This window comes from Aotus nancymaae, unplaced genomic scaffold (genome assembly GCF_030222135.1).
Source record: "Aotus nancymaae isolate 86718 unplaced genomic scaffold, 86718_ANA_hifiasm-v0.15.2.pri h1tg000020l, whole genome shotgun sequence".
Lineage (NCBI taxonomy): Eukaryota > Metazoa > Chordata > Mammalia > Primates > Aotidae > Aotus > Aotus nancymaae.
In genome coordinates this window covers 40,057,000-40,074,779 of record NW_026988432.1, presented here as the reverse complement: position 1 = coordinate 40,074,779, position 17,780 = coordinate 40,057,000, and the positions used below count along the sequence as shown (strand labels likewise).

The 17,780-nt window shown below is 35.9% G+C and overlaps 1 protein-coding gene across 2 annotated transcripts in view; it reads left to right on the top strand.

Annotated features, from left to right (window-relative positions):
• The window catches only part of KIAA1328 (KIAA1328 ortholog), a 347,638-nt gene that overhangs the window by 206,345 nt on the left and 123,513 nt on the right, over nt 1-17,780 (top strand). For both annotated transcript variants that reach the window (XM_012440766.3, XM_012440767.3), the window contains exon 7: nt 15,488-16,149. In XM_012440766.3, the coding sequence (XP_012296189.2) occupies nt 15,488-16,149 (662 nt within the window). The remainder of the gene's footprint in view (nt 1-15,487; nt 16,150-17,780) is intronic.

Sequence of the window (17,780 nt, the reverse complement as noted above, 5' to 3'; positions counted from 1 at the left end):
CTGCACACAGACTTGAGTATGTGTACCTCCTTCTGTGCCACCCAGTATATAGGAAGCTTATCAAGACTCTGTTGCTGTCTCATTCCGCAGTGTCCTTGTTAAATATCTGACTGCCAGACACCTACTTGCCCCATCCAGTCAATTCTGTTATAAGGTGACTTATGTATTTCTAAAAGGTAACCATGTTATGCAAAATAATACAATAAAAATACAAGGTTTATGGAGGAAAGTACCATATTTTAAGATATCTCAGATGTCAAATATCAAGTGTAATAATATTGACTTTTAATTTCATAAACCATGTACCAAATACTCAGGGTTTTGCTTCCTAACTTTATATTTAAAGCTCTGTGTAGTATTCACTTTTTGAGGTTGGGGTTGAGGGAATTCTTAGACCATTGTTTGATTATAATTTGTTTTATTATAGTTCTAAGGAATTTTAGACTATTGTTTCAAAGTATTCCTTTTCTTCTTCTTTAAGATTCATAGCAGTAGTTCCTGGAATTATGGGGAATGCAGACATTTTTTTCAAGAACAGTAACTATGGATCCAATCTGTCATCTCCCTTCCTTTATTGGGAGTTGGAGCTGATGGGAACGTAGTAAAAGAAAAGAGTATATTCAATTCTTCTATAAGATGATATATGTATTTCATAAAAATAACCAAGCTGTGCAAAACAACATAGTGAAAAACACAAGGCTTGTGTGGGAATGATATTGTGGCAAAAAAAAAAAATTCAAAATCTTAAAGCAACACTTTAAAAAATTAACAACCTTATAAAAATAGCAGCAAAGTTTCACACTTGTTAAATGTTAAAAATAAATACAATAAATATATATGTAATCAGTATGGCAGTCCACCTTGAAATAGACTTGAAGTTCGCTTGTTTAAGTGGGTATCATAAGAATTGTATCTTGTAAGTTATTGTCAAGTAGTGGAAGTTGGGTTTTCACAGAGAAGAAGGAAACTTGTAATACCAGATATGGAAGATTGACCTGGGTTAAGAGTTAGTGCACTAAAAATCTCAGTAAGAATTCTTTTGTTCTTAATTTCTGAGGCATATATTTTTTGAATTTAAAATAGAGGTCTTTTGAGGTATGCCTTTATAATAGACACCTGTTTTAACAAAATGGGAAATTTAATCCAATGTGTAGCCTTCTTCCATTAACTCTTGTATCACTACTAGAAAACTTTTCATCTTCTCAGCTACACTTGTAGCCTTACCAAGCAACTGCAGTGCTGTTTGAAACCACTAATCCAGCTATTACTAGCATGAAAAGGAGTCACTTCTGCAAGATTAAAATATTTACATTTAAGGCCTTTCTGTATAAATAGTGCTTCCTCTTTGTGAAATCAAGTATTTTGCTCTTTGGTCTTCATTTCAAATGCTTACCAAACATTCCATTTCTTTTTTTTTTTTTTTTTTCCTTTAGGCTATGTTCTTTAAAAAAAAAAAAATTGTTCTGCAAGTTTCCATTATTTTATAGGCTGTTTTCTTATTGACTTCATAGCACTGGACATTATATCAGTCATAAACTTAAAACAAATTTTTGCAGAGTTGTCTGATAATCCTCGTGGATTCCTTAATGTTTATTGCTCAGGAGATACCATATTCTCTTTCTTTGAGAATACTTTACTCTTTCAGTCTTCTCAATATTTGAAGCTTTCCATTTACATGTACTGTTTGATGGTTTTGACCAGAATGTTCAGGCATTTGAGGGATGTTAATTGAGTGTTTTCTTATATTCCAAAGTTCACAAATGTGAAAGAATAGCAAAGTATGACTTTAGTATAACACATGTAAGGAACCGAGATAAATGTTGGTTGTTTCAGATGTGCAATTTTGTAAATTCTAGCATGGCTTAGATCAGGTGGGTGCAATTTTATGTGTTTACCTAGTGTTTTGCACAAAGAGAATTGTGTTTAAGCAAACATGAAATTTGCAGTATGTTCAGATTTTTCCCAAATACGTGAATCATGTTGAAACAGGTTCACATTTTTAGAACAGTGTTACACCCGAGCTGATTATATTCTACATAATTTTGGTCATTGCATCCCAAACTAAATTGTTTGTGGTGAAGGGCTATGTTTGGTTTTTGTTTGTTTATAATCTTCATGGACTGAATGAAACTATTGTAAAATTTTTATTAGTAATTTCAACAGCCATAAATTGTATTTCAATAAACAATCTGGCTGTTATCATTGAGACAAATGACTAACTCAGTCAGGAACTGAGTGAATATTATATTTGATGTTAGTTTTCATGAGGACTTTTTTATTTTTTTATTTCATTCTTAGCTTTTCAGAAGACCCATCTGAAAGCACTGGAGTTTTGAACAAGTTCTCCCTTTCTTAGTAAGCCCTGAAATCCAAATGTTGTTTCTAATCCTGTAAGACTGCTTAAAGCTCCTCTTAGCTCCTCTACTAGCACTTCTTTTAAATTTTAAATTAAATTTCATTCAACATGTCTTGAACAGAAAAGCAATAACTAATGTTAAGGTCATCTTTTTTTGTTTACCTTCTATCTGAAATCTTGGCCCTTTTATGTTCTCAACACCTTGGTAACACTTCAGTGCCTTCAAACTAATTTAAAAAAATTCTTTTTTTCTATCATTGATTCTTGCAGGAAGAATGCAAAAATTACATTCTTATCCACAATAGCTTTTGCCTAAACATTCTGAGAACTTTGCTGTCCTAGACCCTGAAGAAATTTTATAGCATATTTAATCAACAAATTTTAGAGAGGTTGTTCGTGCCTCCTTGATACATAAAAAGGTAGTTCTAGCTGGGCGCAGTGGCTCACGCTTGTAATCCCAGAACTTTGTAAGGCTGAGACGGCCGAATCACCTGAGGTCATGAGTTCAAGACCAGCGTGGCCAACATGGAGAAACCCCATCTCTACTAAAAATACAAAAAATTAGCTGGGTGTGATGGTGCATGCCTGTAGTCCCAGCTACTCGGGAGACTGAGGCAGGACAATCACTTGAGCCAAGATCATGCCCCTGCACTCCAGCCTGGGCAACAGAGTGAGTAGTTCTTTTTTGTGCCTTGGCTAGGCGTATACCATTTGTATAATGAATTGAATCTCCAATGATTGTTCAGTATAACTTGCAGATCTGAACACTTTAATTTCAGTAGAATTATTTCAGTTTAGGTTGTTAGTTTTGTGGTCTATGGTAGGCCTTCCTTCTTGTCTTCTACTATCTCTCCATGTAAACTTCATGTTTTGATTCCTTTGGGTATTGAGTAGATAATCTGTCCTTTATTATTTCATTTCCTTCCACTGCCTATCACTTGGCTCATTGGCTATCTACTGTATTAGGTGGGCATAAGAAATTAAAAGTGAAACTTCTTTCATGTCACTGACACCATTTTTATATTGCCTTCTTCCTAAAATTTTGGCTGCATCTATTTGCCATTACCCTGTTCACCACGCTCTAGACTCCCTAGAGTTCACCCTACATATTTATTTTCATCATCCCCACTCTTCAGCTAATATTTTCCACTCCACCAGAAATGTCCTACACCTCACACCCTCGCAAATACCTTTATCATTAACTCCAATTTGTCTTCCAAAATTTAGCATAAATGTCAACTCTACTATGAAACTTTTTCTACTTCCCTGTCCTCACTGAGGCAAAACTAATTCCCCTACTGCTGCTCTTTACATATAGCACTCTTGATAGACTTTATCACATAAAATGGTTTTCCCCTTTTGCCAAAATTTGAGGGCTGTGAGGATTGGGACTCTGACTTGACAAGCCTGGTACCTAGCACAGTATCTGGCAGATACTTTCAGATCCCATCCTGCCTGCTCATCCCAAGGTGGCAGCCTCTACCTTTGGATAAAATTTTTAAAAGAGAGTATAATAACACCAAATGTATTTATTCATAATATTTTGATTATATATTGGTTATATATATGGTTATATATACTACTCCCTTCTAATGTTAGCCAAATATACAAGATTTGGCCTTTGGCTGTAGAGTTTTTGCCTATTCCTATGTACCTTCCATTTAATGGATTTTTAAAAATCATTCCTTCCAAAATGTCCAGCATCTTAATCCTTTCTTTTCATATTTAGTACTAGAGCAGCACTCAAATCAGGGAACAGAAGGGAACTATTTATTTTTAAGTATTTTTGAACAGCTATAAGACTGTATTTGTTTGGTAGTATCTTTTTACACATTGGATAACAACGTTAACTGAAAAAGGATTTAGGGGAAAATGCAATTAACTTTACATTTTCTAAAGCCCTGCTTGTCCCAGATTTCCATAAATCTCTCTTCTGAATGTAATGCTGTATGTCTCCAAATGTGCTATCCTTCTTTATGATGTGAGAGTCACTTATGTTAAGGCTGATTTTTTTTAACAAATTCAATCAAAGTAGGAGTCCTGAGGCAGTTGCCTTTTATTCAAGTATTATGTCTTTCAACCTGTCTGTTTGCCTATCCTTACTCTAGGTTGATAAAGCACATATTTTTTAGTTGTCTAATATAGTTTCTAGTTTTAAACCCTTTTCTTGGAACATTGTAGAAGATAATATAATGATGCATGCTTTAAGTTTAAATTCTCATCTCAAAAGCAAAAATTGCCCTAGTAATTTACTATTTCACTGATGTAAACTAAATAGGCATATAGATTCCTATTTTTATGGCCTCTATTTAAGACAGTTGAAATTTTCCTTGTATTCATAGAACTTTTTATCAGTCTTTAAACACTTGGACTGAGAAATTATAAACTGTGAGTGGCTGCTGGAATACACTAAATATGTTTTAAGGTAAGTTACCATTAAGTTCCTTAGGATACAGGTTAGTCCATTTAGCTGCTGCTACTCCTGCTTCCTGCTTGTTGGTTCATTAAACAAATATTCATTAATTTAAGGTCTTTTAATTGTAAAGAATGGTGTCATTGAAATATGAGATTGAAAGTAACATTGTCTTTATCCTCAAGCTCCACACAGTATATTGGAGAGGGGCCAAAATCTATGCAAAAACCGTTATTTATTGTGTACTTGCTATATCTTATTGAGGATAAAGCAATGAACAAATATCGGTGCATATAGCCAAAGCAATCCTAAGCAAAAAGAAAAAAAGCTGGAGGTATCACATTACCTGGTATAAAACTATGCTACAAGGCTACAGTAACCAAAATGGCATGATACAAGTACAAAAATAGACACAAACACCAATGAAACAGAACCCAGAAATAAAGCTGCACATCTATAACCAGCTCATCTTCAACAAAGTCAACAAAGGTAAACAATGGAGAAAAGGATACCCTATTCAATAAATGGTACTGGGAATATTGGCTAGCCATACGCAGAGGAAAGAAACTGGACTCTTACTTCTCACCATATTTAAAAATTAACTCAAAATGGATTAAAGACTTACTTGTGGTACTTAAAACTATGAAAGTGCTAAAAGAAAGCATAGGAAAAACACACCTGGATATTGGCCTAAGCAAATAATTTATGACTAAGACCTCAAAAACAAATGCAACAAAAACAAAAATATCTGAATGCGACTTAATTAAACTAAAGAGCTTCTTCTGCACAGCAAAAGGAACTATTAGCAGGGTAAAAAGACAGCCTAGAGAATAGTGTATTAGTTCGTTTTCACACTGCTATAAAGAAATACCCAAGACTCGGTAATTTATAAAGGAAAGAGGTTTAACTGACACACAGTTCCACATGACTTGGGAGGTCTCAGGAAACAGGATCATGGTGGAAGGGAAAGCAAACACATCCTTCTTCAGGATCTCATGAGAACTCATTCACTATCACAAGAACAGCATGGGGGTAACCACCCCCATGATCCAGTCACTTCCCATGAGGTTTCTCCCCCAAGACATGGGGATTACAAAATGCAGATTACAATTCAAGATGAGATTTGAGTGGGTACACAGAATACAATATTTGCAAAGTATGTATCTGTCAAAGGTCTGGTATCCAAAATCTATAAGTAACTTAATCAGATCAACAAGAACAAAAATTAAAAAGTAGATAAATGACATGAACAGACACTTCTCAAAAGAAGATATATAAGTGTACAACAAACATGAAAAGAATGCTCAACATCACCAGTCATCAGAGAAATGCAAATCAAAACCACAATGAGATACCATCTCACATCAGTCAAAATGGCTACTATTAAAATGTAAAAATTTCTAAAACCCAGATATAGGTGAGGATGCAGAGAAAAGGAAAAGTCATAACTTGTTGATAGGAATGTAAATTAGTTCATCCCCTATGGAAAACAGTGGAGATTTCTTAAAGAAGTGAAAATAGAACTACCATTTTATCTAGCAGTATCACCACTAGATATCTACCCAAAGGAAAAATCATTTTATAAGAAAGACACCTGCACTCATATGTTTATTGCAGCACTATTCACAATAGCAAAGGCATGAAATGAACCTAAGTGTCCATCAATGGTGGATTAGACAAAGAAAATTTGGTATATATACACCCGGAAATAGTATGCAGCCATAGAGAAGAATGAAATCACATCCTTTGCAGGAAAATGGATGCAGCTAGAGGGCATTATTCTATGCAAATTTGCACAGAAACAAAAAGTCAAATACCACATGTTCTCACTTTTAACTGGAAGATAAACAGTGAGTACACACGGACATAAAGATGGAAACAATAGACACTGGAGACTCCAAAATGGGAGAGAAAGAGTGGGGAAAAGGGTTGGAAAAGCTGTCTCTTGGGTACTATATCCACTATTTGGGTGATGGATTCACTGGAAGCTGAAACCCAGCATTATGCAATACATCCATGAAACAATTGTGCACGTGTACCCCCGAGTCTATTTTTTAAAAAGATTATGAGGTTTAGCCTTTTCTGAATCTGGTAGTTACTGTTAAAAATGTTGACAGTCCAATGGTACACATATGGTAGGATCTGTTCTGACATTTGGTATGTGTTACTAGTGTTCTATTCTGTTATTTACACTTTATTGTGTTCCTTCTGTGTGCTTATATTTTTTTAAATTTCATAATTATTGACTTTAATGTCTTTTAGATTCAGTATTCCTAAACTGTGCTACAGTCCCTATGGGAACTAGAATAAGTTATGAGAGCCTTGAAAATGTTTTTGACTGCTGCATTCCGTTATTTTCTCTTCCATTGATGGCCTATAGCTTCAGCTGCAAGGAGCTTAATCCTCCTGGGCCCATTAGATCTAACTTGTTTACTGCATCGATATCTATATGTTAAATGACAAGAGAGTTCAAGTTATTGAATAATTTAAAATTCAGTTCTAATTGGTGTCGTATGACCTGAAAAAGGCCATGGATGATGCCAGGAGCATGCTGTGAATTTCTTATAAATAATTCATGAATTCAATGATTCATTTGCCTGGATGTCTTGCTAAATGCAAAAGTTTATAAGTCACAACTGATGATATAACACCTGTAAGTATTTAGTTCATATGCTAGAAGGTAATCTACCTTGATGATCTTCTAGCAAAATCTGCCACTAGAGAAGAGTTAATTGCACGGGGGAAGCTGAACATTTCTTTGGGGTGAGACTTTGGCAAGCCACACAGTGCAGCTGTTGGATTACGTATTTTCTGTCAAGTTGACAACTGGTCCATATATGCCTGATGTTAAAAATGCATCATGTCATTCTGTGCCTTATTCTACATTAACTCCAGATGCTCTGGGAGATACAATGACCTTGCCTACATAGTAGTGTAGGTTTAGAAATCTTTATTGAGGTCTTGAACTACTGACTTCTCAATATAATAAAGAGCAGAGAGGGAAATTTTGAAGTTACAAAATTGGAGTTTTTCATTCTTACAAGGCTGTAATTGGAAATATGAGGATTGTTATAGGTTGCTTGTCAGGATAGGAAATTATTATTATCATAAGAGAATGAATAGTAATAAGACATGTTGGTACTATTGAGTAATTTTGTGGTTAATAACTCATAAATGCATTGGAAGTAATCACATCCTAAACATCTAAAGTTAATAACAACCTGTTGTAAGAAATTATTACTGCAGTTTAGTTCACCTCTTTTTTTAATAAGACTGGCCAGGCCTATAAAAATGGTTTACAGAAACTTATAGAACACCAGTGTTTACTTGTTGATGGGTTTCACTAAGTAATACTGCAATTGTTTTTTAGCATGTGAGAACATGAGAAAATCCTGGCTTACCATAAGAATAGTTGTAAGTTACAACTTACCATAAAGTTACAACTGATGATATAATATCATGTGATATAACACCATGTGATGATATAACATCAAGTATGTGATTTTTGGTGTGCATTCATGTATGTGCTTATGTATGTGTGTATGTGTCCATACATGTATACAAGATCATATCATACATATTTATAAATAGGCACTGTTATTTTCTATACAGTCTTTTTAAAATGTTGTATTTTTAAAATTATCTTAAAGATTGAGAAAACTGATGCTGGACAGGATGTGGAGAAATAGGAATGCTTTTACAGTGTTGGTGGGAGTGTAAATTTGTTCAACCATTGTGAAAGACAGTGTGGTGATTCCTCAAGAATCTAGAACCAGAAATACCATTTGACCCAGCAATCCCATTACTGGGTATAAACCCAAATGATTCTTCCTCAAGGATCTAGAACCAGAAATACCATTTGACCTAGCAATCCCATTACTGAGTATAAACCCAAAGGATTATAAATCATTCTATTATAAAGACACATGCACATGTGTGTTCATTGCAGCACTGTTTACAATAGCAAAGACCTAGAACCAACCCAAATGCCCATCAAGGATAGACTGGACAAGGAAAATGTGGCACATATACACCATGGAATACTATGCAGCCATAAAAAAGAATGAGTTCATGTCCTTTGCAGGGATGTGGATGACACTGGAAACCACATTCTCAGCAAACTACCACAGGAACAGAAAACCAAACACCGCATGTTCTCTCTCATAATTTAGAGTTGAACAATGAGAACACATAGACACAGGGAGAGCAACATCACACACCGGGGCCTGTTGGGGGGTTAGGGAACTAGGGGAGGGATAGCATTAGGAGAAATACCTAATGTTGATGATGGGTTGATGGGTGCAGCAAATCACCATGGCACGTGTATATACCTATGTAACAAACCTGCACTTTCTGAATATGTATCCCAGAACTTAAAGTATAATAATAATAATAATAATAATAATAATAATAAAAAGAATAGCCTAAGTGATGACAGGCTGTTCTTGGAACATGTAGGGCATTCAGTGGTCAGCGAAGGTGACTGTTTAGAGGAATAATTTGTACAAAGTTCTTCCTTGACCTTCATTTTTTATTTTCCATCTCTTTCAAACTTATTTTGAATTACTTAAAGGTCTTGTGTCTTGTTTTCACCAAGGATGTCACAAAAGTGAATTCAGATGACCAAAAAGCATAAGAAAAGTTGTTCAACATCATGACATATAAGAGAAATGCAAAATAAGACCACAATGAGATTTCATTGCACACACACCAAAATGGCTAAAAATAACACACTACCAAGTGTTCATGTGAATGTGGAGCAGCTGGGACTCTTCACATCGCTTATGGGATGTGAAATCAAATGACCACTTCAGAAAACTTACTGGATTTGCATTGTCCTAATAAAGTTAAATATATGCCTACCCTGTGGCCAAGATAAATAAATGCATATATCTAAAAAAAAGACTTTTATCATTACTTTTAATGGGAAAAACCTCAATTACTTTTGCACCAGCCTAATATAATAATACTCATAGATGCTTTATTCATAATAGCCCCTAACTAGATACAATCTTATATCCATCAATAAGAGAATACATAAATTATGATATATTCATACAATGAAATACTATGCAGTGGGTCGGGCATTTTGGCTCATGGCTGTAATCCCAGCACTTTGTGAGGCCGAGGCAGGTAGATCACAAGGTCAAGAGATAGAGACCATCCTAGCCAACATGGTGAAACACCGTCTCTACTAAAAATACAAAAATTAGTCAGGCGTGGTGGCATGCACCTATAGTCCCAGCTACTTGGGAGGCTGAGGCAGGAGAATTGCTTGAACCCAGGAAGGGGAGGTTGCAATGAGCCAAGATTGTGCCACTGCACTCCAGCCTGGGTGACAGAGCAAGACTTTGTCTCAAAAAAAAAAATAAAATAAAAAATAAATAAATATATATATATAAAGAATGCACTGTTTATTGAAACACATAACTTAAAAGAAGCTAAAAAATTATGTTGAGCTAGAGAAACCAGGCACAAAAGAGTGACATAATCTGTGATTCCATTTATATTAAGTTTAGCATAAGCAAAATGAATCTGTAGTCATAGAGGTCAGAATGGTGGTTATCCCTGGGAGTCTGAGGAGGTGCTATCGACTAGAAAGGGCACAAGGGAACTTTATGGGGTAATGGAAATGTTCTATAACTTGATCTAGGTGATGGTTACACAGGTAGATACAAATATAAAAATTCATCAAGCTGTACACTGAAGATCTTTGCATTTTATTGTAAATTATGCCTCAATATTTAAAAACATTGATTTCTAAGTTAGTGTTATATCTCAGAAAACAATCATATTAAACCCATATGCCAGAGGCAGCCATTTAGGAGTTCGTGTTGGTTAAGCCTTAGTTAAGAGAAGTTATATTTGCAAGTATAAAAATCCTGGAGCAGCTTCAGAAAGAAAAATATTTCTGCTTCATTCAGGCCCATTGTTACTTACTTGTGTACTAAAAGCAACATCAGTCTCAACTCTACTAATAATTTAATTTCTTATATTCAGATTCTTACTTACATAGAGTTTTCTATTTCTCTTCTCTTCCTTTAGAGCACATGATTCAGCCTAATTGGAGATTCTAATTTTCTTTAGTTACTGTGACCCATACTCCATCTTGAATTTTTCTGTTAAACTTACATAGCAGACCAAAGCTTATCGAGAATGTCTGTGTGCGAGCCCCAATGCAATGCACACAGAGGGATAAATGTAACTCTTTCCTTCAAAAATTGTTGAGTCAGAATTCAATGAGAAGAATCATACTAATAACAATCATGGGAAGCATTCTTTTGATTACTAACTTTATGTTAGACATGGTCCAAGCACTTTATATTAATTATTTCATTTAATCATTACAAGAACCCTAGGAGGCAGTGCAAGATGTTAGTGTAAGACTGACATATTTTGTATGAAAGAGAAAGATGAATAACTTCTCTGTTATCTCAGGCAAGTAAATTCTGGCCTGACTTGCAAACTCAACTTTAGCAAAATAAAGGTAAGTGACTGAACTCATTCACTTTAGAAGACAGTTTAGATATAACCTGTTGTAACTGAACATGCCCTTTGAGGATTTCTCCCCCACCTCCTCTACACACCACATACAGTGTTCTCATTTGAAAAAAAATGAGTGATTTTATTTTTTTTGTAAATTGGACCTTTATAAATGGGTGCCCTTGATAATTGCCCATCTTTCTCACCACGATATTCAGTTTTGGGATAGATGCTTTTTTAAATCCCTGTTTTACAGATGAGGAACTGAGGCTTGGGCAATTTGAGTAATATGCGATATTAGTTTTCTATTGCTGTGTAACAAATTACCACTAACCTGGTAATTTAAAGCTACACAGATTTATTACTTCACAACAGCTTTCGTGGGTCATCAGTATGGGCGCAACTTAGTTGGGTCCTCTGCTTAGGTTCTTAACAATGCTGCAATTAAAGTTCAGATGGGCTGCATTCTTATCTGGAGCTCAAGATCCTCTTTCAAATCCACATGGTCGTTGGCAGAAGTTAGTTTCTTACATCTGTCTGATGGATGTCCCATTTACTTACTAGCTGTTGGCCAGAGACTGCTTTCTGCTCCAGAGGTTTCTCCCACTTGATTGGCCCTCCCACAACATGGCAATTTATTTCTTCATACCCAGCAGGAGAATCTCCAGCTTTATATGGGTTAGGGGATGAGGGAGCAAGATAAGACCTTCTTTTAAAGGGCTTACCTGATGAGATCAAGCCCACCCAGTATAGTCTCCCCTTTTATTAACTCAAAGTCAACTTATTAGGAACCTTAATTACATATGAAAAGTCTCTTTTGCCATAAAATGTAATATAATCACAGGATTTATATCCTGTCATTCACAGGTCCTCCCCACACTCAAGAAGAGGAGATAATAAAGGGGTGTACACTGGGTGGTGAGAATCTTGGGGACCATCTTAGAATTTTGCCTATTACACATGTATAGTAACCTAGCAGGTAATTGACAGAGCATTGCCCTCTGAGCAAAGCATGCATTAAAATCATTAAGCTGTACTACCTCTCAAAAACATGAAACATTTAACTACCTAAAAAAAAGTTTTTTTAATTATTCCAAATACTTGATTTTGTGGATAATTTCACAATGAGTACCATTAAAGTAAGTGTAGAATGGGTTAGTACCTAAAACTGGACATATGTAAATTATGTTATGAAAGAAAAATGAGACTATAAAATATGGATTTGAATATATAATGATATAAAATAGTTAATTTAAATTTCTGGATCTTTTAAAAACTTAGCTATCATTTGAAATGTATACTAATTCTAGTGAAAGATAGTTTACCTTACTAAGTAGCAGGTGATAAATGTTAAATATTTGTACTGACAGTAAGTACTATAGAAGTTCAGAGTAGGAGAGATTAATGTGGACTAGAGTTTCCCTTTAGATGTAAAATAAAATTAATTTTTTATGAAGTAGCTTATTAGAAATTTTCCCCAGCACTGGTTCATATTCTATTGCTTGTCATCTGTTTGGTGCACAGGATTGAATGTCTTTTTTGAAGAAGAACCAGTCTCCTCAAATGTGATGTATTCTCATTTAAATGGAAATCCTTTAGCATTACTACAGTCATTCAATTAAAATCTTAATCACTGTAATAGCCTCCATCTTTTATCATAGGATAAGAAACATGGTGTTGCTGTGTATCTCTGTTAGTTGATACTTTTTACCCATCAGTTCATCATTTGCAACTATTGCAAAATAAATTGGTGGGATTTTTTTCCCCTTATACTAGGGATCTCATTTATTTTCATTCAGTTGTTTTATGTCTGTGGAGTAGATAGCCATTTCAGTTATTTTAAATTAATTTTTATTTAAAAATAGGTCATAGTAGACTGAAAATACCCCCCAAATGTGACCATGTCTTAATTCCCAAATGTCGCATTACGTGTCACAAGGGACTTTGTAATGCAAGAGACTTTGCAGATGTGATTAAGGCTCTTGAGAGGGGGAGATTACCTGTATTACCCAGGTAGGCCCAATAAAGTCCAAATGGTCCTTATTAGAAGGAGCAGAAGGAATCAGAGGAAACGGCAATATGTGATAATGATGGAAGCAGGAGTTGGAGTGATGCAGTGTGAAGACGGAGGAAGGGCCATAAAAGTGAGAAATACAGGTGGCCACGAGAAACTAAAAAAGGCAAGGAAGCTGATTCTCTCTTCAGAGCCAAAGGAACCAGCTCTGCCAACATCTTGACTTTAGCCCAGTGAAACAGATTTCAAATTTCTGACCTTCAGAACTGTAAGAGAATATGTTTGTGTTATTTTAAGCTGCAAAGTTTGGCTAACTTGTTATAGCCCTGGTAGGAAACTAATACAGAAGTTGTAATATATTTGTTTACTGAAAAAGTCATATTTCTCTTGCAGCATTGAGCAAATAAGCTTCCCTTAGCATGCAAATAATTGTGTGTGAAAAGTGAGATTATTTCGTAGGATATAGATAGAAGATTAAGAATTTTCGCTTGTTTGGTTAATATAAGTGTTCAATATACAGAAGACATTTTAGATTTGTTTGAATAGAAATAGAAAATGGCAAGAAAGTAAAGTGTTAACATAAATGGGCTTTGAGTGAAAGCCTGAGGGAAGAGGAAGTGACAGTGGAAGCTATCAAGGGCACTTCAAATAACTTGTTGAGATCTGCTTAGTTTCTTTCTCTTATATTCTCTTCATCTTTCACTAAAGACTGAATCTATGTATCTAGAGTAAATAGGTCTTGGAAAACACGACCTTTCCACAGGTGGATTTGTTCCTTTCCAATTTGTGTTAAAGGTTATACTCTGGCTGCCCAAAAGAAATAACAGCTGCTAGGAATAACACATCTTCAAACAACCCATCTTGCTAGTTAAGTAATTGGACTTGGAGGCCCTTTTTTCCTGTGCTCCAGATCTAAATTGAAGAGAAGTTTTTATATTCTAAAGGGCTACCCTTGGAAGAGTCTGATCGTTGACTGGATTCATTTTCAGAAATGCATCTCCATCTGTTTAGTTTGATTAAGATTCTTCCTTACACATTAATATCTTTCATTATTTTGTTAATTACAAGTGTCCACCTTCATAAGCAAGTTGCTCATCTGTAACACATGCAATATTTACATTAAACTAGAATATTTCTGTTTAGACAACCTGGAATCTAGATATACCATGTTTCTGAAATAACACTGTGAAGAAAAGCTGCTTAGTTGTACTAAGTCAACGACGTTCAGAGATGAGCTAAGAATAACAATTCAACCTTCCTAGGCCAAGGCTAACAGTAAGGCATATGGAGACATTCCATTATATAGACTAGTAGTTTTCAAAGTATGGCCTCAGATCAGCAACATGAGCAAATCGACTCTGTTCCAGACAGAAAGATTTGGAAACTCTGGGGATGAAGCTATTGTTTCATGTTTAACAAGCAGCCTCCAGGTTATTCTGATACACGTTAAAGTTTGAGAATCATTAATACAGTTTAAGTTTTGTTCTCACTGATAGAACAGGCTTACAGCTAAAATGTTGCAAAATCTGACTCTATTGACATGTCAGAGATAATTTGCAACTGCTTCCTTTCTGCCTGAGTTCTGTCAGACTGTAATCACTTGTATAGATTAATTGAAAAATTCTGTTTGTAGATGAAATTAAATGTTTTATATTTAAATAATTGCTTTTGATTAGAATCCTATTTTGTTGAAAGTGGTTGGTTTTATCTGTGTTCTGTAAAGACACTTATAAAACCTCATCAAAGTTCTACCAGTAAGTTACATTCTATTTGGTATAAGATGAAATGTTTTACATCAAATCTCATGCCGTGTAATGGCCAAAGAGTATTTAAGGTGACTGAATGGATTCCTTGGGTCAGTATTCAAAAGTAAACATTTTAAGATGTTAACATTTAAGGCTTTTACCTCTTCTCAAAATTGATTTTATGTCACTCTCATTATTTGCAACTCCTGAAATCACCAAAAATCTTGCTTAAGCAATACGTAGCAGCACTTTATTTTTCACATCTTTATATGGATTTACTGAAGTGTAGGTTGTTTGAAAATGGATGTAGCTTTGGGGCACAAGTCTGTTTAGCTTTGTGAATGCTATAATTTAATATTTAAGACAAATAACAGCTTTGGCTTGGTAAACATATATCACTGATTTCTGAAAAACCAATAGAAAGAACTTGTTTTATTGTGTTCTTATTTGACAGGTAATCTTGTGGTTCTTTTTAGGCATCCAGTAGGAAAAGCACTCTCCAGTGTTCATCTGTGGAACTGGATGGTTCCTACTTGAGTGTAGCCAGACCACAAACCTGCTATCAAACCAAGCAAAGACCTAAGTCTACAATCCAGGATTCAGCTTCAGAATCCCTTATAGGGTTTAGGAATAATTCTTTGAAGCTAGTAACTCTTCATCATCCCAAAGATGATCTAGAGAAGATACCATCAGAGACCAGAACATGTAATTATGAATCTCCAGGGAGAAAACCAGTAGAAGCAGTCCCGACAGAGAAAATGCCCCAAGAAGAATTGCAGAGAAAGGAATGTCGACACCTTAAGCCTATTCCTAGTCAGTGCTGCGGTCACAGACTTGCTGCAGATCATGTTCATGAGAGCCACCCTACGAACACAGCCCCTCAATATCCTAAGACACATCCAGAATCATGCAGTTATTGTGGGCTTTCTTGGGCATCTTTGGTGCATGGTGGAGGGGTGCTGCAACCCAATGAAACTTTGAAAAAGCAGATCTCAGAAGAGAGAAGGCAGCAACTGATGCTTCAGAAAATGGAGCTAGAAATTGAAAAGGAGCGCCTTCAGCACCTGCTGGCCCAGCAGGAGACAAAGCTTCTTCTAAAACAGCAGCAGCTTCACCAGTCTCGACTGGATTACAGTTGGTGAGTTCTGCCTGTTCCTTTAGCAATGTCTGTATTTTGGAGAACATAGTGTAAAACTGTTGTATTACAGTAGCAGATGTGTAGAACCAGAGATTCTTCAGGATCTTGGCTTGCTCAAGATGCAAATGTCTACTAAGTAAATTCCCTTGTATTCTTTGGAAGACTTCAAAGATTATCTTGTCTTCCAAATTGTTAGCTTCGAGTATCTGTTTCTGAGCAGTCTGGTGTAACTTTTGCTGGGTTCCAAAGACAGCATTTTAAAATGATATTACCTTTACACAGAATCCTTTGCTGTTTGATATCATTGTGGACAATATTAGGCATTAAATAAAAGCTTGAGATTTCGGGGTGTGGAATTAGATTGTGAAGCAGTGAGCTTAGCTGTCATCATTCCAAATTTATTTTTACCTGCCATAATATAAATATAACAAATGATGGCTCCGAGTCTTCTAAATTCAACCCTTTCTAGCCATGAAGCATGACCTGTTGAATGACGAATTCTCATAAACCTATCCACATTTAGGCTGTTCTTCCCTTTGCAATTCTTCCCTAAGAACAGTGTTTCAAAAGCTGAATTGCTGTTTTGTTATTATAGTGTTTTGTTTCTCCACATCCTTGCTAGCATTTGGTATTGTCATTAATTTTTATTTTACCTCTTCTAATATGTGTATAGTGACATTTCATTGCAGTCTTAATTTACATTTAATTAATGACAAATGATATTGAACATCTTTTTGTGTGCTTGTTTGCCCTCCTAACTTCAGTAAATTCTCTCTTCAGTATTGCCTATATTCTAATTGGATCATTTGGGTTTTGCTGTCTGGAGAGTCACCCAGGGTAGAGTGCCATGGCGTGATCTTGGCTCACTGCAACCTTTGCCTTACAGGTTCAAGTGATTTTCCTGCCTCAGGCTCCCCGAGTAGCTGGGATTACAGGCACACACCACCACACCTGGCTAATTTTTGTTAGTAGAGACAGGGTTTCTACCATGTTGGCTAAGCTGGTCTCAAACTCCTGACCTGCCCACCTCGGCCTCCCAAAGTGCTGGGATTACAGGTGTGAGCCACCATTCCCAGCCTCAAGACATGTTTTTATTTTTGAGACAGAGTCTTGCTCTGTTGCCAGGCTGGAGTACAGTGGTGCAATCCCCGCTCACTGCAGTCTCCACCTCCCAGGTTCAAGAGATTCTCCTGCTTCATCCTCCCGAGTACCTGGGATTACAGGCGTGCACTACCACACCCAGCTAATTTTTGTATTTTTAGTAGAGACGGGGTTTCACCATGTTGACCAGAATGGTCTCAATCTCCTGACCGCGTGATCCGCCTGCCTCGGCCTCCTGAAGTGCTGGGATTAAAAGTGTGAGCCACCGCACCCTGCCAAGACATTTTTGATTGAACACCTTTTACCTCTAGTTCTCCTGCTTACTGCCACCATGTTTTATCATAGCTGGTGCAACCCAGAACTAGGACCATAAATCTATCCATTTAATTAATCAGTATCACAATTCATATTTCTAGGCTGAAAGTTGACCTACTCTCTGGTCTACTTTTTAGATTTATGTAATTTTATCACTTTGGAGTTGTCTGAAATTCAACCTTCTGCACATTAGCATCATATAACAAAAATATCTC